General features: G+C 40.6%; 1 protein-coding gene across 21 annotated transcripts in view; it reads left to right on the plus strand.

Moving 5' to 3' along the window:
• PHLDB2 (pleckstrin homology like domain family B member 2) overlaps window positions 1–19,597 on the plus strand; it is an 86,728-nt gene that overhangs the window by 42,947 nt on the left and 24,184 nt on the right. For 16 of the 21 annotated variants that reach the window (XM_085578452.1, XM_085578290.1, XM_085578356.1 and 13 more), the window contains 5 exons: window positions 1,869–2,252; window positions 4,414–4,557; window positions 5,418–5,555; window positions 15,575–15,703; window positions 19,196–19,351. In XM_085578452.1, coding sequence (XP_085434578.1) covers window positions 1,869–2,252; window positions 4,414–4,557; window positions 5,418–5,555; window positions 15,575–15,703; window positions 19,196–19,351 — 951 coding nt within the window. The remainder of the gene's footprint in view (window positions 1–1,868; window positions 2,253–4,413; window positions 4,558–5,417; window positions 5,556–15,574; window positions 15,704–19,195; window positions 19,352–19,597) is intronic. The other 5 variants (XM_085578967.1, XM_085579330.1, XM_021535387.4 and 2 more) reach the window with 1 other exon arrangement.

Raw genomic sequence — 19,597 nt, forward strand, 5'->3', positions numbered from 1 at the left:
CCATCTATAACCATTACCCTGATGCCATCTCAACAGGGAGAGCTGCATAATTACTGCCTGTCCCAGCCAGCAAGGGCTTTAGGAATTGGCTTGCCTGGCCAAAACTCTTAGTAAGAGGGAGGAGAGCAGCGTTGGAAGAGTAAGGGAAGAAAGAGGCTTATAGGGTCTGGCAGTAGTTTCCTGGAGGGAAGAAGGCTTTGGAGAGGTGTAATTATGTCGACCACTTGGGGTTGAAGGATGGCTGAGAATCTGCTGGAGCTATTTCGTGAAAAACAGAAGTTTGCAGTTGCTGCCCCGGGCTCATCTCGTAACAAGAGGAGAATTCTGAGGAAAGCAGCACTGGGAACCTGGGAACAAGCCACCCAAAAAAGCACTCTCTTGTTTGGGTAGTGCTTGGGAAGGGCTGGGTTCAGACAGGTTCTCCAGCTCAGAGCTCTGAATTGCGGGTGATGTGCACGTGTGGTGCTTACAGCCAGGTAACCTCTCAGTAGCCCCAAAAAACTCTGGGTGTGTGTAACCAGGGCTGAGTTTTCATGCCATGCAGTGGCTCGCTGCAGGGAAAGCTGGGGCAGTGCATTGCCTGCCCTGTTTTGCTTGATCCTTGCTGCTGGGCATGAGAAGTGTTGGGGTAGTGCAAATCCTCCTTGCAAAGGTAATGCCAGGGAGAGCTGGGAAAGCAAATCTGTCTCTGGTGGTTCCTGGGGAGGGAGGCTGAGGACGTTGGGTTTTTTGGCTTTCTTTTTAAATACTACTATAGAAGGATTTCCTAGAAATCAGAAACTAGATCATTAGTGCCGATACTAATGTCAAGCATGGAACTCTCACAGTGGTCTCTTTTCCGGCAAAATTTTCCATAGACTTATGGTAAGCAATTTTTTTTTCTTTCACAAAAGTAACATGAAATTACATAAATGCTGTACCTCTTAAAAATGAGGTCTTTCATTTTAAATATAAAAATATCCATCTGAATCCTCTTAAATATAAAAAAATCCATCTGAACTAGAAGTTACCACGAGCTATGCGTACAGTAAAACAAATATAACTTGCTAAGAGTTGATAAAAGGTATCGTAGAGATCTAGAAATCCTTCGGAAATTAAATGTTTTTCACAACTTGAGGCATATCTAGTCAAAATGGCATGGCTGCTCTGAGTCTGAAGTTTGAAATGTTGGTATGAATCCATAGGGAATTTGAATAAACTGGTAAATAAAGATTTCCTCCACTTTTGTGCATGTGGCAGATGCTGTATTTTACATGCGATGCCTCTTTTTTCTGTTAATGCTCTTAAAACTGTGTTTTTCAAAATGTGGACTAACTCTCTCAAAGGGAGGAATCAGAGTTAACAAAATGGAAAAATCTAAAAGTGTGTGAGTTCATGGAAAATCTGTGCAATATTTTGCAGCTTGGTAGGAATATAGCGTAAGTGTGAAGTGAAACAATTAGTGATTTACGTAGTGAGATCACTGTATGTGTGTACATACAAATGGGGTGTAGACACAGAAACACCAATAAAAATTTAAAAGCACGTTTCGCAGAAATTCATAGCTAGTTAAATAAGATGTCCTAACACGTATTTATTTTTCCAATGTAGAAAGTTTTAATATTCTTAAAATCTTCTTTCACATTAATTTTTATTCTTCATGTTGCACTATAATTTATTTATTACCGTTTATTATCTCTAAGTGGTAGATGGACTTCACACAGACTTTAATCCTCCACTCTAAAACAAAAAAAAAAAACCAAACCCAAAGCGACAGACAAACAAAACCCTAACCTAAATAAAACAAAAAAGCCCAGCAGACTTTTTAAACTTCATCTTTACTTTAGCTCACACGTGACACTGGGTGCTGTTATCTTCTCCTGAACCAGGAACGCCAGCGGCTTGAGACAATCCTCAATCTGTGCGCGGAATACTCCAAATCCGACAGCGACCCCGCCGCGGCTGCTACGGTTGCCGACGTTCAAAAAATCAACAAAGAGCTCGAAAAGCTCCAACTCTCTGATGAGGATTCTGTGTTCGAAGACTCCCAGGTGAACCTGGAAACGAGGTTCAGGAGCCACTTGAAATCCTCCGCCAGCGACTCGGATTTCTCGGAGCTGAGCAGCCACAGCCGTGGCACTGCTGCTTACCTGCCCCCGCGGGGGCTGAGGGCTGAGGAGCACTTTGGGGAGAGCACCAAACCTCCTGCTTTTGCTGCTCCCAGCTTCCTGAAGGACGCCCCCGAGTCATCCTACCTGAGCATCACACCAAAGGTAATGCTCCATCCGTAGGACAGTGTAATCCAGGCTTGAAATCCTCCTCTAGGAGCTGGCTGTGCTGGCAAGGGCCACAGTTAGGCTGGCTTAGAATTAATCTCTTTATAAGCCATCAAATGTAGAAAATACAGCCAGCAAAATGTGGCAGTCACCAAAGATATTATTCCATATCTTGTTGGAAGCTAATGGGTACTGGAAGTTGGTTTGGTTTTTTAGTGCGATTTACCATTCAGGAAGAGTTTTAAGATCTTCCAAGGGAGAAAGGTTTGCTTGAGCAATTATAACTACTTAAGTAAGGTTTCCAGAACTGTGCTTATCATCCTGCCGAGATGCAGGAGGAAAAAGATGCTCTGCTCTTTTCTCCAAACCTGAGGCTCTTGTAAGAGGAGTATGTTTTCTCACACTCACATGGAAGGTGAAAAGGAGTTGCCTGAGCCAAATTTACTGTCCTGACTCTTGGGGATGATGCAGTGGCAGCGAGCCTTCTGCCCCTCCAACCCAACTGCTGCTTTTAATAAGCTGCACCTCCTTTCTTGCATGCTTCACACTGCCATTTCATTGCCAAAAGAAATTTGTCCTTTAATAAAGGAGCTACCAGCATTCCTAACCATTTCTGTGCTAGTGCAGTGGCAGCCTCCTCGCGGTGTAGCAAATCCCAGTGGCAGGCAGTGTGTTAAATAACTGGACTGAAAGCTGGAGTCAGGAGTGAAATGAGACCAAGCAAAGCCATAAAAGCAAGTTTCTGTTTAGAAGTTCATATCTTCAAAATACTTTGTCTCTTCTATTTACTGTTATCTACACGCTGTAAGATCTTCAGCGTGGTTGTATGCCTCAGGTGAATTGTGTTTAACCTCTGCTACACTCACAACTTGAGAGTCAGCAGTGTGTGTGTAGAAGTTGAGAGAGGTGTGATAGTAACACATTTTCATTTCCAAAGGGTGATCTCTCTGGAGATCTGTCTGCTGAGTCTTCTGGTGTGAAACTGTGTTGAACAGAAACATGCCATTATGGTCTTTCCACATTGAAAAGATGGTAACACATTTCACTTGCAATTGTTGTGGTCTAGCATTTCTTTCCCGTTTGTTGCTTTCTTCATGCAAGTCAGAGATCCTATTTAAAATCCTTATTAGGAAGTTGAAATCAAAGATGTTATGTCAGCATTATCCAAACAGGAGACAGGACAAAAAGAGGCTTTGCTGCTAGGACTACTATAGCTAAATCAAGGAATACCATTCATTCATTCATTCATTTTAAAGGGGGTTCTGTTAAGCCCTGAGAAAAGCACCAGCAATCCACTGTGTTAATGAAGTGCAGCTCGTTTTTAAATACTGAGCTCAGATTTGTTCAGGATAAAAGTCCTGCTCTCAGAGTAGCCATTGAGTAGCTGAACTGAGCCTCTCTTGAGCAAGGCTATGAAGCCCTGCAAGCAGCCCACCTCTAATCCAGGTTGGGGATAATGACCCAGCAGCCTTCCCAGAGGAAGTGGATTGCAAGCCCCTGGGGCCATGTGAACGTGAAGAATGCATTTCAAACTCTACTGCTTGATGTAGTGCTGCATGGTGTAAGATCACAGATATTTTCTTCATAATCTTGTTTAATTCTTAACACAGAATAAGGAAATAATAATAAGAAGGAAATGGCAATGAACAGAGGAACATTAAGGGTACCACTTCCTCAGTGCTACCTGGGGAGATGGAACCAACTTTTGTCCTTATTTTACAGAAGCCACCCAGCTTCATGGCTGTTTACAAAAATGTCCTATCCTACCTCCTGGTCTGTATTAAATGGACAGCTGAAATTTACATAAGAAGCATCTTCATCTCTCTGTGTTATTCTTATAAGTGAAAAATCGGATTTTCACAACCCAACAGCACAGCATATAAAGTATTCTCAAAGGTTAAGTTTTAGTAATTCCTTTAGAATGAATAGGATTTACTGTTCAGTATAGTATTTATTTCCAATGCCTGGAAGTAAAGTATCATGTTTGTTTCTCTTGTACACCTCCTAAATATAGTAATAGCAATATAGTAGATAGGAAATATGTAATGGATTCAAAACCAACAGTGCCATACTTGTTTAAAATAAAACCATATGAAAGGGGGCAAAAAAGACAGTTTGCTTCTTTTTCTGATGAACCTCTTGTGATGTGCAACTGCAGATACCAGAATGCACCAGCGAAGAGCAGAGAAGGCAGGAGCTTGGTCGACTGGAGGAGGAACGCATAGCAATACTGAATAACTTGGAAGAACTTGAGCAGAAGATCAAAGATTTAAATGACCAGATGGATGAATCCTCAAGAGAGGTATGAAAACATGGTTTTGGTTTTCAATTTCTTGCCTGTTATGTGTGCCTACATAGCAGAAGTCTGATGGGTTCAGCAAGTACAACGTGAGGGAGTTGTGGATGTGTGTAGCCTTCATATTCTGTGCTTTTTCACCATATCACAATTGGCAAATCTCCTGCTATGAAGGGTGTTTTTCTCCAGCTGGGGGATGCTTATGATGCTTGGATTAGCCTTTCCCAGCTGTAACCATTACACTCTGAAGTGGAATTGGAACAATCTTGTTTGTTATAATGGTCACTCAGTTAACCCAAATACCTTGTGTCACTTGGGAGTTTTATGGTGGTATCTCCTGTGACTGTTTAAAGAGAAAGGAAGTGAGACAACTTCCTTTCAATCCTCCTTGGCTTTACAGTGGAAAGGGTAGGTTGGCACCCTGTTGACTTCTGGAATCTCACAGTTGCAAACTAAGCTGGCCAGGCATTTGGGTTGTGCCTGCTCCAATTATCAGCAACAGGAAAGAAACAGCTGTTCCAGAAGGGTTTCCTACAGAGCCTGGGCACAGAGACAGGATCATAACAGGAGGAAGCACAGAGAAGAGTCAGAAAACAAAAAGTTTTGGAAAAAAGAATCTTCAAACTAAAGTTGGTTTGGACTTTATTTTGCAGTACTTTATGTTGCAATTTTACTTTTTCTCAAATCTGTGACCTCTTTTTAACTTTTGTGGCAGAAAAACTTACGGGGTTGTTTTTTTCCCCTCCCCTTTAAAAAAAAATACTTCTCTCTTGTGAACCAACTCATTCCCCTTCCCCCTGAAAATAATGTGTATCAAGATTTCTTCTGAATCTGGACTGCTTCTGAAAGATGTTTTGTGTTCCTAGTTGGATATGGAATGTGCCCTTTTGGATGGGGAACAGAAATCTGAAACAACAGAGCTGCTGAAAGAGAAGGAAATATTGGATCATCTAAACAGAAAAATAGCTGAACTGGAGAGAAATGTTATTGGTGAAAAGACAAAGGTAATTCAGTAGCCTGCTGTGTGTTCCCCTTGATTTTCAAAATATATTTATATGGTTAATATTAATGGAGCTTATTTGATGAAATACTGCCTGTAAGTAAGTTTGCTTGATAAATATGGAAGAAAAAATAATTGTTTCACCATCATTTCCCTTTCAGAGTATTGTTTTCCAAAGTATGATTGACAAGCAAAATACAGGAAGCTAAAATAGGTGACCTGACCTACTGTGAAGATACTTTTATTAATAAAAACACCCCATATAGGGCTTGTACTTGGGTTATCTGTTGTTTAAAAGAACAGTATTAATTTAACTGTTTCAGTATTCTCCTCTATATAATTTTGGGGGAAAAAAAAGTATTTTCTCAGCAAAGGAACAAAATTTAAAAGGCTGCAATTTTTTTCTAATACCATATAGAATATATAAGACATCCATCAAGTATGTAATTTTAAAATCATTATATTGTTTTGTTTGCTGACTGACAATTTAAGTACTGTAATTAAGTCCCAGAAATTAATTAGTTTTGATACACAGTCACATACTTAATTGCTCTCAACTACACAAGAAATAGATAGGCATATATTTCCAAAACAAGATAGCAGTGTAGGAAGATTTTAAGTGCAGAAATGGAAAGGGCTGGAAATGAAGCTGCATCACTCAAGTCAGGGAGTGCTGGTTCCCTCCAGAGGATTTTTTGCTGGCCTCTTCAGGCATGCAGTTCCCTTCTCCACAGGGGATGTGCCATGGCAAATAATACCTCAAGGTCAGAAAGTTTTTCCAGGGATTTCAGCCAGCGTAGTTTCCTTTTAAAATTTCATCCTCTACCTCATCATTTAGACCTGTCACTTGTGCAATTACTCTAGCTAGTCTCTCTTTTTTTCTTAAGCTTTCCAGAAATATCTGGAAGTCTGAAATATCTTCTGCATTTTTTGCTTAGAAAAGCTGCACGTTTTTAGCACTTCCACAGTTCCCCTTTAAATCACATTTTACAGCTTGCATTGTTTTATTCTGAGCTTTCTGTTGTTGATTTCTGCCTGCCCTGCCAGGAGCCTGGCTGCTGTTTTGTGGCTCTTCTCATCAAGCACATCTAGATAATGCACATCCATCTTGAGTTTGAACCTGCCTGAATTTCCCTGTCTGCACTTTTCCTTGTGCTTGTGTACCCCTTACTGATCCTTCAGCTTTCAGTGTTGCCTGTGGTCACGTTTTCAATTGCTATGGGGCATGTTTCATATTTGCTTTTTAGCAGAAAGATGAGTTTAAAGTGGGTATCAGTAGACAGAGTGTGCTACCAGATGCCCTTAAAAGGATGCTGCTGGAAGTTTTGGTTGGTAAATGGTAATAAATAACACGTTCAGAAATTCAAGAGATCTTTTGTCTTTAGTATTGGCTTTCCAGTAGCTTGAAAGTTCAGTTAAACTAATGGAAGCTATTGTAAAATCTGGTGGCAACTTAAATTTCCTTGAAGCCTGTTAGTGTGTAGGTAGCAAATGACAGGTTTAGTTTAAATTTTCAGATTAAATGAAACCTGGAAAGCAAATTTTTATTTAAAAGGCAAGATCACTCAAAACATTTTTTTCAGTATGAGGCATGGCACTAGTCAGATCAGCTACAAAATTTTAGTTGCATTTTCTTTTGTGTTCCTCTTTGTTTTAAACAAAAAACCAAACCCAGCTGTGAGTGTGTGCTCTAGATGTCAAGCCATGGCTCAGTTAATACTGAAATTAACTGAAATTATCTTTGCAGGAATACACTCAGAGTTTTGGGGTTTTTTTGGTTTTTTTTGGGGAATATGTCTGAAAGCATTGCATAAAAGTGAAAGTTGAAAATAGAAATGGGAGATGGGCTTCTACAAAGGGAGGGAAATATAAAGTGACAGTTGAAGTGTTCTAGGGAAAGTAGTGTCAGCCAGCAAAACAGATGGCACTAATCCTGTCAACAAATAAAAGTTCTGGCTGGCTTGAAATGGTAGCATTTTTTAAAGCTTCATTATTGTATCTATGTTGAAGTTCAGCCACACAGATTTGCTGCAAGATAGTGAACATCTTGGCTCTGTAGTTACACAGGAACCTCCACCCATAGAAAGGGGGCTCAGATGGAGCCTGATAGGTGTGGCCCCTTTTGCTGAAATAATCTGAAATTTAGGACAGAATTAAGGCTTGAGTTTTGACCAGGAGTTTCCACTCTGCTGATGGTACTTTTTGTGTTATGTCTTGCTAAAACAAGTGTCCCAGTGTCCACAGGTTGGTCACAGTTTCTATTAGTTGCCTGAATATTTCACTCCTGCTGATACCTGGGGTCTTGGTTTTGGTGGGGCTTCAAGGCAAGAAGCTGTTGGGGTCCCATATCTCAACAGTGGTTGCATTTCTGCCAGGCTAGGGGTGATATCTGAATACAGCACGTGGTGTTGGCTGTCTGGAGGTGAGGGAGAGAGTTCATTTCACTTGTGAAACGATGGTGGGGGCATTAGTGCTCTATATGATGCCACTTGTCTCTGGAGCAACTCGAGCATCTCATGGAATTTGCCACTGATCTTGGCACCTGTTTGACAGGAAACTCCTGCCTGCTTGAGTCTCATCCTTACCCATGCACCTGTTTGAAAAACCTGTGAGATTCTTAAAAAGAGAGATAATGAACCACAATCTAATTTTTAGGCCATGTTATGTACTTGAAATGAACTGTTTATAGAAGCTCTTGTACTACCTTCTACCTAACTATTTGGGGTTTTTTATTAACTATTATTTTTTAAATGCCCCATGCACATTTCATTTAGGTGATGACACAAAGTTTTGCCAACTTTTTCGGAGTATTAAAGCCACAATTTTTAGTCCTTGTAAGGCAAAAGAGTTGACTGGTAAACATACCAGTCAGAAGGCAGGAGTGAGTTCAGGTTTGGGCTGTCAGTGTGCTCTTTGCTGTGGTGCAATATCTCTGTGTCCCAGCCCCCTGTTTGTAAACCAGGGATGTATTTTGTGAGATTTTTTTATTTTATATATATTATTTATATATTAAATGTTAAGCTGCATGCTGGTCTCATCTGAGTGCCATGCTCAACCCTCTCAGGTCATGAGGAGGGACTAAAGTGGGGAGAGGACAAGTGAACCAGGGGGGAGGGAAGATGGTGTCAGTGCACACCTTTGGGTGAATTGAAAGCATTTCCCTTGCCTTTGTGACTCTGCCACCACACACATTGTAAGGAGTGAAACAACTTGTGTTGGTTTACTTGGGTTTGGAAGATCAGAGCTATGGGTGATTGCAATTCCAAAAAGATGACAGAACCTTTCAGCACCCCTGGAGGACTTGGCATCATTCTGATGGGGCGTCTGGCCTGTCTGGCACTGACAAATGCTGTCAGGACTCAGCTGTCCTGGCTGGAGGAGCTGCTTCTAGAGTTGTTTCACATGCCCTGTGCTCTCAGCTATGCTGGAAACCATGCCTAGGATGTGGAGATAAATACAGCTTCGCCTCCTTTACTGGCCACCTTAAAAACAGCTCATAATCATCTTCCTTTCCCCTTCCTCCTTTCCCCTTCCTCCTTTCCCCTTCCTCCTTTCCCCTTCCTCCTTTCCCCTTCCTTTCCCCTTCCTTTCCCCTTCCTTTCTTCTCTACAGAAAAGAAATGACAACCTACATATGTGAATACCAGCTATTTGAGCTATTAACCACGAGTTACATTTATGCAGAGAGAACCCTGATAAGTCCTCGCTAACACAATTTGACAGATACAGCTTGAAGCTCTCTGGGAAAGAGCTTAGTTATGGATCTTGACAAAATTACTTTGAGTGCAGCCTGCTCTAGAAGAAGCTGAGCTGGGCAGTAGCCAAAATGAGAAGCAGGTGAAGCTCTTCCCTTTTCCCGTTTCCCTATTTTTTCCCATTTCCCATTTTTTTTCCCGTTTCCCTTTTTTTCCCTTTTTTTCCCTTTTTTTCCCTTTTTTTCCCTTTTTTTTCCCTTTTCCTTGTTTTCCCTTTTCCCCTCCCTTTTCCCCCCTCCCTTTCCCCCCTCCCTTTCCCCCCTCCCTTTCCCCCCTCCCTTTTCCCCTCCCTTTTCCCCTCCCTTTTCCCCTCCCTTTCCCCCCCCTTTTCCCCCCTCTTTTTTCCCCCCTCTATTTCCCCCCTCTATTTCCCCCCTCTTTTCCCCCCCTTTTTTCCCCCCTTTTTTCCCCCCCTTTTTTCTCCCCCTTTCCCTCCCTTTCCCCCCTTTCCCTCCCTTTCCCTTCGTTTCCCTCCCTTTCCCTCCCTTTTCCTCCCGTTTCCCCCTTTTTCCCCTTTTCCCCCCTTTTCCTTTTCAGCACAAGGCTGAAAGTAATAGAGAAATAAGAAATAGAACAGTGAGCATGAATAAGCAAGAATAACTGAAAATTAGGAGTGAATTTAAGAGATGTGCTGTGGGAGGTAATGACAGATAAATGGAAGTTTTGGGAGACTGTTTCAAAACAAGTATTTATGCAAAAGTTGAGACTAAAAAAAGAGAGGGAGATTATTCCTTTTCTTCTAGAGGACCTTTGCCTTATGTCATGGAGAAATATGTACTCTGAAACTCCTTTATCAGCCTGGGTTTTCTGTCCCTCTTCAAGAGCAGAAATCAGGAGCAGCTGGCAGGGGATAACTCATCTTTTTTGGAATACATTTAATTTTGTCCACATGCTTTCGTGGAAATATTTTTTCAGTCATTAACAGAATATCCCAGACATGCCAAAACATTTGTAGCTCAGCCCCTGCTGAATTTGTACTGCAAAGACTTGCAAGAATAGAAGCAAGGAAAGAGCAGCTGTCTGGTGAGCCATCAGCAATGAAAGTTAAATATACTGGTCACCTCTCTCCTCAGTCCTTCCTCTTCTGGATGCAAAATTCCCACTGCTGGATTTTATCCTGAAGAATGTGACACTTACAGCATAGTCTCTTAAATATTTATTGGTCAGATTCCAGTTCAGCAAGATGTAAGCAAGTATTTTAAAAGGATGAGCTACCATGTCCATAAAATTATCTAACTCCTTCAGACAGAATGCACAAAATTAAATGTTTAGAGGAATACTTGCATCTGCTGGATATATCCACATAAGGATATCCTATAGAGAGAACACCAATGACCACAAAGAGGATTACAAAGATTCAAGGAGAAAAACCCGAATTAACAAGCTTTCTTTTAAAACATTCATGAGAGAAATATCAGAATGAGATATAAGCCTAATGGGAATCCTCTTACTGATATCTAGATATTGAAGACTATAAAAATTTGAATTTTCTAAACTAAATGGTTTCTTCTTGTGGTTTGGATGATTGTTTCCTCATTTACACTCATGAAGGAACAGTGCTCTAGAGTCATGGGCTTTCTTTTGTTCCTCCACCTGTTCACTGGGACAACACATTGCAATGGTCAGAGAGCGAGTTTAGAAATTCCAGAATAATTGTGTTGTCTTTGTTGTTCTGTTGTCTTAATGTATGCACCTATTGGGATATTTTTACTTGAAGCAGAGGGATGGCTTACTCTGATTTAAAATTCTTTTAAACAGTAGATTAATACATGCATCTGAAACAAAACTATTGAGATCTCTTGTATAGATGCCATCACTGAATACAAACTGTTATATAATAAATTAGTTGCCACTCATACAGAAGAAAGAACAATTATGAACAGCCTTCTTCTATCTCACTATGCTCCTTTATATGCCTTTTAACAGGCATACCTGTTATTTTCTTCTCTTCATCGCTTTTGTCATGAAGGTGACTAGGATTTAGTGACAAAGAATAAAATTGTGGCAAGTTTAATGAATTTGTTATTAAAGAGATGGAGGAATGCAAGAAAGAGTAGGCAGAAAATGCAGAAAAGGAGCGTGTACAGTTTGCACAGGAGGCTGTTTTATTTCAGTGGGGTTTTCTGGTCAGTTATATGCATTTACATTTCTCAGAAACCTGTGAGACTTGTGGATTCCAAGCTAACAGGGACTGACTGAATGTTTAGTGTGGGCTATGAGAGGTTGCTACCTTAAAACGTGATTATTTATAAGTGAGTTGGACTGAGGAAGTTCCTGGAATACTTCAGACTAGATCATGGAAAGTATCAGAAGTGAATCATTCAACGTGTTGGGTTTTTTTTCTTTCATTTGTCTTGTAGGCTTTTTTACAATTTCTGTCTGAAACAAACAAATACCTTGGGTTTTGGAGGGGGATTTTTTGCTTGTTTGGGGGGTCTTGGGCTTTTTTGGTGTTATTTTGGAGGGTAGGGAGATTTGGAACATTGGTGAGTGAGCCCAAATCACCTAGCCATGCAATTTATTTCATAGTGAGCTGATAAAATGATAGGGTTCTTACTTATCTGGGGGGTTTGTCCAGTTTTTAGCTGGGTTTTGAGAAGTTTTCTCTATTTCATCCGATTTACTTTAATTTCTTCAGAATTTCTATGAGTTTATGCAGGAAGGGCACATGTCCATGCAGCCACATGTTGGTTTGCAATTTTATCCAGCCAGCCTGCTTGCAATAGCAAACTGGGATGAAAGATAAATGAAAAAGCAGCATTATCTGCAGAAAGGGTGTGGAAAACCACTAAGGCTTAAAGGAGCAGTATTGATCAGGCATAGGGCATCTTCAACCACTGGAGACAGCACTGAAGCAATTTGTTTTTTCTTCCTGTTGTTCTCATTCCTGTAAGGGGCTATGATTGCCTTTAATACCATCCCTTTCTCTCCTCTCTGTCATGATTATCTATGAGATGGGTTGTGTATCTATAGTCTTTTTTTCCCTGCTCTTTCTTTGCCCTAAAATCAATTCTACCAGATCTAAAGATTGATTTCCTTTTCTGACCCATGTTGATCACTTATGGTCAGTGTTCATACCGTACGTTCTCTGCTGACATCCTGTCTCTGCCTTTGGAGACTGTGTCACACGTCAATCCTTTCTACTGCTCTCCTTCACAATTCCCAGAAGTCCTCCAAAACTCATCCAAGCATTGTCCCAAGCATGATCAAACCCCAGGTCAGTCCTGCTTTGTATTCAAATTTGGCTGACCCCAAGCTGGTTTGTAATGTGCATGTAGAGGCAGACCATAGGCCAGGTTGGGCAGTAGGCTAAGACCAGATGTTGCACTTGTTTTTTCTGGAAATAGGAGTTAAGGATTCAGCCAGACTGCAGCTGATGTGCATCTGGCATCTATGCTGGGCTGTCTGCAGAGAGGTATTGTAAATTTAGGCAAACCCAGTGGGAAGAAAATACAATGTCTGACTCAATTGAGAAGGCTGAATGATTTCTTTATTATAACTATGCTAAAATACATTAATATACTATATAAAAGGAGGATATTAAAACTACATACTACTTTCTGTAACTCTAACACAACTTGTGACCCTCTCTGAGCCCAGCCCCAGGTGGGTTGGATTGGTCATCAGCTCAAACAATCCTCACCTGAATCCAACCAAGCACTCACTCCAGGTAAACAATTCTCCAAACACATTCCACATGGGAAAAACAAGGAGCAGAAATAGAAATTGTTTTCTCTTTCATTTCTCTGTGCACCTCCATGAAAAATCCTGAGAGGGAGAGAAATGTGCTTGCCACAGAGAGGTGTTAACCAAGTCCCAGCTCCTGCAGTTAAATGAGGATGAGCAGCAGGAGCTTGGGTCCTGTTCTCAGAGCAGATGTGGAATCAGCCACAGCCCTGCCTAGGCTGCATCTTGCACTTGGCTTTCAAGGTCACAAATCTCTCCCTTTCTAGAGAACTTGTCTTGATTCACTTACAGAAAGCACTGTATGAAAAACTTTCCATTTCACTTCTCTCTTCTCATTCTCATTCAAATTAATTTTTTGTGAATTAAAATGGACTTCACCAGCGCACAGCCTGAGACATCAGCAAACTTAACTCCACAGCTGCAAAACATATAATGCTCTCATTGCTGAAAGTGATATTTCCTGTTAAGACTGCACATTTTGAAGGGAGCCAGCTTGGTGGGATGTTAGCACTTCCTATGCTATAAATAGACCAGATAAGTATCACTTTCAATCTCAAAGGAATACATTTCTAATTTCTTGAGGCATGTAACAGTATCTCCAGCAGGATTCCCGGGGACTTTATCTTTGCTGATGATGTCTCCTCACACTTGAGGTTTGGCTTGCTTGTTGGTGAATGAGCATGCTTGTAGCAGTGCACAGACATTTAGAGAGCTACTGATAGCTTCAGCTAAGGTCAGAGAAGTCCTTGCTGCTTTGGGTGGCTAGGTGGGCAGAAAAGGCAAGTGTGAAACAAGGTGGCAGACTGTGGGCTGAATGTTAAATGGACAGCAGGGTTGGTGGGGAGGGGAACTACCAGTTATTCATAGCTTTCCTTCCATATTTTGGAAGTAAGGATGATTCAGCAAATGAGGCTCCTTGGGAACAGTGGTCTGGAGGTGGCATCGCAGGAGTTGCATGCTGCTCTTGTAAGACAGAGGCTAGCACAGGAAGTTCAGCTCATAGAATATGCTGGCTCAGTTGCTCATTTTGACAAGCTTAAGAAAATGTATTTGTGTTCAGCATAATGTTCATCTGATGGTGTGAACTGAGAAGCTGCACATGTAAATGAACATAATGGAGCTGGGGCTCTGGTTGGCGTTGGACATGAATAAAAATTTTTCCTGTTGTTTTTAGATACTGGGAGAACTGAATCCCAGCCCCTGGTCCCACTCAGAGATAAAACCATAAAGAAAGCAGGCAGCTATTACATGTTTATTACTATGCTTCTGCCATGCATGGGAAACATGTCAGGCATAGCAAAAAGGAATTTTTCCCACTGTTAGAAATGGCAAGTACTGTGTACTGAAAGACATTCCTTCTCTATGGCAATGTCCAATCATACAGCACCTGCTATAACACACATTCGATTTCAAAATTAAGTAATAGTTGGGACTGGAAAGAGTGGAAATGAGTAGATGCTGTGACAGAATTAAACTCTTTTTGGAGTCATCAGAACTAATTTAAGGAGCGCTAGAGACCATCTGGAAGGAGATGCATTACCACAGAACAAGTAGGAAAAGTGAGTTCTACAGGTGTGAAGCTAGAAGATAGCAGAGAGCCTGGCTTCAGGGACTTCCTTGATTATTTATGCCTGGCATATCAGGCATAAATTGTTTTTTCCAGTTGTTAATTGCTGAATCAGAGAAAATGCATCTGCCATGTTGGCCAGTGAAAGACATTGAAAAAATGCTCTGTGCTCTGATTTATTGGTTCCCAAACTTTGGTCCACAGATAAATAACAGTCTGCAGGCAAGCTCTAAGTGATGTGCAGCCAATCTTTTGAGCAGTGTTGCACAGTAAATTATTTGATTACAAAGATGAAAAGGTTGAAGGCTTTGGAGGATGAGAAGCAATGTTCTGAGTACTGCTGCTTGAGTGGAACAAAAGGAAAGTTGGACTAGTTGAAGGAGAACAGGGAAGCTGTCCCCTGTGATCCCCATGGACAGGTTGCAGTTCCTAAATCCAAATTTGCTGCATCACTTGGTGTTTCTGCTGCAACAGGATTTCTTGGCCCAGAGTTATTTCTTTATAATGCTCTGTCTCATTCTGGCTTTTCACTGCTTGCTAAATGTAACTTATCTGTCCAGAGCCACATGGGCATGAAATTGGTTCTCCTGGGAAGGGCCAATTCTCCCTCACTGCCAAACTGCAGCCATTTTCCATCTACTTTGCTTTCTAAAAGCTACTCTTTTTCTCTCTCAGCTTCATCACTTACCTCACTGACATGGCTACAGTTCCCTTATTTATTATTTTTTTTACATTAGGTGAGACAAGTGTTTGGGTGGGGGGCTTTAACAGCATCATCCAGGCACAGGCCCAAAGCACAGTGATGAGGGAGAGAATTAATCACCCCACTAAAATGATGAATGGTTTGTTTTGATCCTGTTGCATCCCACCCCTGCATTTCAACTAACGAGGTTTCTGTCTCTCACACCCGCGTGCTTCAAAACTGTGTAGTGAGGTTTTGCCACACACTGTCATAATCACTAACAACTGCTTGGGTTTGAAGGTAATTGTCTTTATTTTCTGGTTCATGCTTCAGGAAAAATTAAAACTTGATGCTGAGAGGGAAAAACTAGAGAGGCTTCAGGAGCTTTACTCCGAGCAGAAGACGCAGCTTGATAATTGCCCTGAGTCCATGAGGGAACAGTTACAGCAGCAGCTGAAGAGGGTCAGTAGCAAGTTTCAAGATTGCACTAATTTTTTTTATTTTGTTGATTTTTAATTTTCTTTTTTCTTCTCTTTTTTTTTTTTCTTTTTTTTAATTCTTTTTTTGTAGCCAAGTGTAACATTTTCTCTTTCAAGTACCAGTGTCTGAACATATTTGCAACTTAGAATTGTAATAGCCATGAGGTTTATGGTTTGAGGCTTTTTTTGTGGAACGCTTGTAATAGATTATGTGCATGATCACAAACGAGTAATGTGCATGTATGGATTAGAAATCATATGGTGTCGAATTTTCTAAAGCTTTGGGTGCCTTGCCTGCAATTAGCCCTTTAGTCTTGCTGGGTGATGTGGAAGCTGTTGTGATGTTTTGATGGATGGTGGAACATCATTCTTTACCTGTGTGAGCAAAGACAGGAATTGATCAGTAAATTCCCATCTCAGTGAAGCTATTGATAACTTTTTTTTTCCGATATATAACTTAGCTGTTCAATTTGAAAAATTAATTTTGAAGTTTTTACCACTTACTAAAATAGCTTTATTTTGTTCTACATTTTCAACAGTGTCCCACTGGTATAAATAAACTTTCCATAAAGTCTAATTGCAACTTGATTTTAGTTTGTATTGTTTGTAAGCAAAAAAACCTAGAATATTGTCAGTGAAAGCACCCTTAGTTTCTGTGAAAAAATCATAGCCTAAAGTAGGTTAAATAGCACATATAGTTAGCTTTAGTGGGTGAGGGAAATAATTTTAAAAGCATTAGTATAGGAAGCTCAAGAGGCCATCTAAAAGTTAAATATTTTTTTTCTGTCTTGGGTGTTTGTATCAGGAATAAAGGCTGTAATAGCAATAATGAAAAACAGACTTTTCTGCTTTATAGGAAATTCTCTTTAGATGTTGTTTTATTTGCAGAATTCTATTTTGTTTTTTCAAAGAGCAAAATAAAAAGCCCAGCTTTGGAAACAACAATGTTAAATTCTCAGTTGCTACAGAAAGTTTGTTAGTTTTGAGACACTTAAAGATTTTTATGTGTTATCTTAAAAAAAAAAGGGGGAGTATTATGTCTCATACATATTAAAAGGAAAGGAAGCTTTTCCTCTGCAGTCACATGCTTGAAAGTATTAATTAATGAGCTGCTGCAGTCTTGTTACTGTGGGATGGTAGTAAATCTATTTTCAGTATTGACCATCAAGATGCTTCTAGAAATCTGTTTGGTTAAATTTTTTATTTTTTATTTTTTTAATGATTTTTGTTCCTTGCAAGTTGTCTTAGTAATAATTTTGGATTTGAAAGTGGGACAAAACTTGAAATGTGGTTAATGTCCAGTTAGTTTTATTGCATATTATTCCAGGCCAGTTGTAGTGGGAGTTTGCTGTGGCAGCTGTGGTCAATGCAGTAGAAGTTATCACTGAATTATTGCCTAGTAGCTCTCAAATTGATCTCAAGTGTGAGAGCAGTAATGAAATGGTTGTAAGTATTGTACCAAAAATAGAGAAAATATCTTCCCCAAAAATGCCTGGGGCTCCCAAGGAAAGAAGGACAAGGGCCTGTGTCAGTGAGTTCAGAGGAAGCCACAAAGATGACCAGCAGGCTGGAGAATGCTCTTGTGTTCAGCCTGGGAAAGAGAAGGCTCCAGGGAGCCCTTACAGCTCCTTCCACTACCTAGAGGGGTCTTCTAGGAAATTGGAGAGGCACCTTTTAAAAGATCAGGTAGTGAGAACCCAATGGCTTTAAACTGAAAGACTAATCTCGTATTAGATGTTAGGCAGAAATTTTTACTCAGAGGTCAGTAAGGCACTGGAAGAGGTGGCCCAGAAAACTTGCAGATTCCTCATCCCTAAAAGTGATAAAAGCCAGTTTGATGGGACTTTGAGCAGCTTGGTCTAGTGTAAGGTTCCCTGCCCATAGCAGGGTTTGGAATGAAATGATTTTTAAGGTCCTTTCCAACCCAAACCATCCTGTGAAATACCTGGTCTACAACATAATCTGTTGTGCTACTTTAGTGACAACGAGAAAGGCAAGAAGGAGACAAATTCCCTTGTGCTTCTCTGGGGCTTCAGTAATTTGTGCTCAGGGGAATGGGCAGATAATTTCACTGTAGCAGCTGGCTGCAGGGTGGGTCTGGAGTTTGGGTTGGGGTGGGCAGCTGACATTCTTGCTTCCTTGTGCCTGGAACTCATACACACTTTCCCTGTTGGGCAGGAAGTGTATTTTAAATGCCCCCAGCTGGCATTTTCATCATCAGTTACCTTCTCTGAAGTCTGTTCTACTGCTTCAGTAGCCATCATTGTTCTGTACAATAGACTGAATTTACTGACTTTCATGGCCCAGGCCATGAAAATCCTTTTGGTTTTTTGGGGGGATGCTGAAGATGTCTGGCTAGTTCTGTATTGTAAATTTTAGCCCACTCCTTTGCTTTTGATCTCTTCACTGTCTCCTACAAGTGAAGAGAACATCTTTGGAGAGTAAGGGGAAGATGTTTGTATTCCATGTAGGAACTTGAATTCTTCAGTTTCTGCATCTCTGGTACACTGGAACCTGCTTTTCAATTCCTTTTATAGAGACCTATCTTAGTAATAGCTTATCTTGGCTGCTAACCTTTGCCTTAGGTTGAAATAAGAAAATGAACAAGTTTGCATTCCTTCCAGGATGTAGGTTTTCTTGTGACACAAGTCATGTACAATGTCCTTGTTTTAGAGAGCCTTACCATTTGCTAATGCTGCAATTATTGAAAACATCTTTTTCTTCATTACTCTGAAACTCGTAAGCAGGAATTCATGTTATGAATGCACAGATGTTGCAGGAGGAAGATTAGAATTCATTTCTTGTGCTGAAAAGCACCATGAGTTTTATCTCATCATCCCAAAGCGGAAGGCAGGTGTGTTCTTATTTCTTGGTTCCTTTCTGCAGCATTCAGATTTTTCTTTTTCTGACAAAATGTGGTATCAGTTCAGGGGAATGCATAAAAAGTGGGCTGATACTGTTTCTGAAGTACTGGCTGTACCTCCTGGCTGGGGTGGATGACTAGAGTCCTTCATTGCACAGAGAGCAATTTTCAGCAATTTTCATGCAGTTCTCCATGGTACTGGTGCAACACTTTGTCCTTTTTGGTTGGAAAGCAGGTGTCCTCTGAGTTTGGCATGTGCCAACCTCACCAGGTAGGTTCAGGCTTTGGTGGTGTCCCAGCCAGCTTGGGAGGCTGCACTTGCTCTGAGTGCTGCAAAACAGCTCCCTTGCAGTGCAGGTGCTTCTCAGCAAGAACCAGCATCTCCTACTGTGATGGAGAAAGCAACAGCAAAATAATAATTAGCCCTGTTTACTCACTTATTATGAAAGAAGATCATTAAAAGTATTGAGATCCTGGTGAGATGTGTTATAAGAAATGTATAAATATAATTTTAGGTTGATTGTTGTGTTTGTTTGTAAGTACCTCTGCTGTGGTGTCAGCAAAAGCATGATTATGTTTTTTTTTTAATTAACTTTTTTTTTTTTCCTTAAGGATGCTGATATTCTGGACATAGAAAGCAAACACTTTGAAGATTTAGAATTTCAGCAGCTTGAACATGAAAGCAGGTTGGATGAAGAGAAGGAAAATCTGACCCAACAGCTCCTGCATGAAGTAGCTGAATATCAGCGCAGCATTGTCAGTAGGAAGGTAAAAGCACTAACACTCGATTAATTTGTTCTTTGTTGTTGACCATAAGGGCAAGGAAATGGATCCACAACCTGCCCATCTGCAAGAAAGAATGCAAAACATTCCTCTTTGAAAGAGTTTTTGAAGCAGATAAAGACAATGGCCCAGTGACATCCCACATAGATCAAATAATGCACTTATCCAAGAAGAAAGAAATTAACATTTCATGCCCTGTTTGCATATTTCATGTAAAAATCAAACCCTTTA

This window comes from Lonchura striata, chromosome 1, assembly GCF_050655825.1.
Source record: "Lonchura striata isolate lonStrDom1 chromosome 1, ASM5065582v1, whole genome shotgun sequence".
NCBI lineage: Eukaryota > Metazoa > Chordata > Aves > Passeriformes > Estrildidae > Lonchura > Lonchura striata.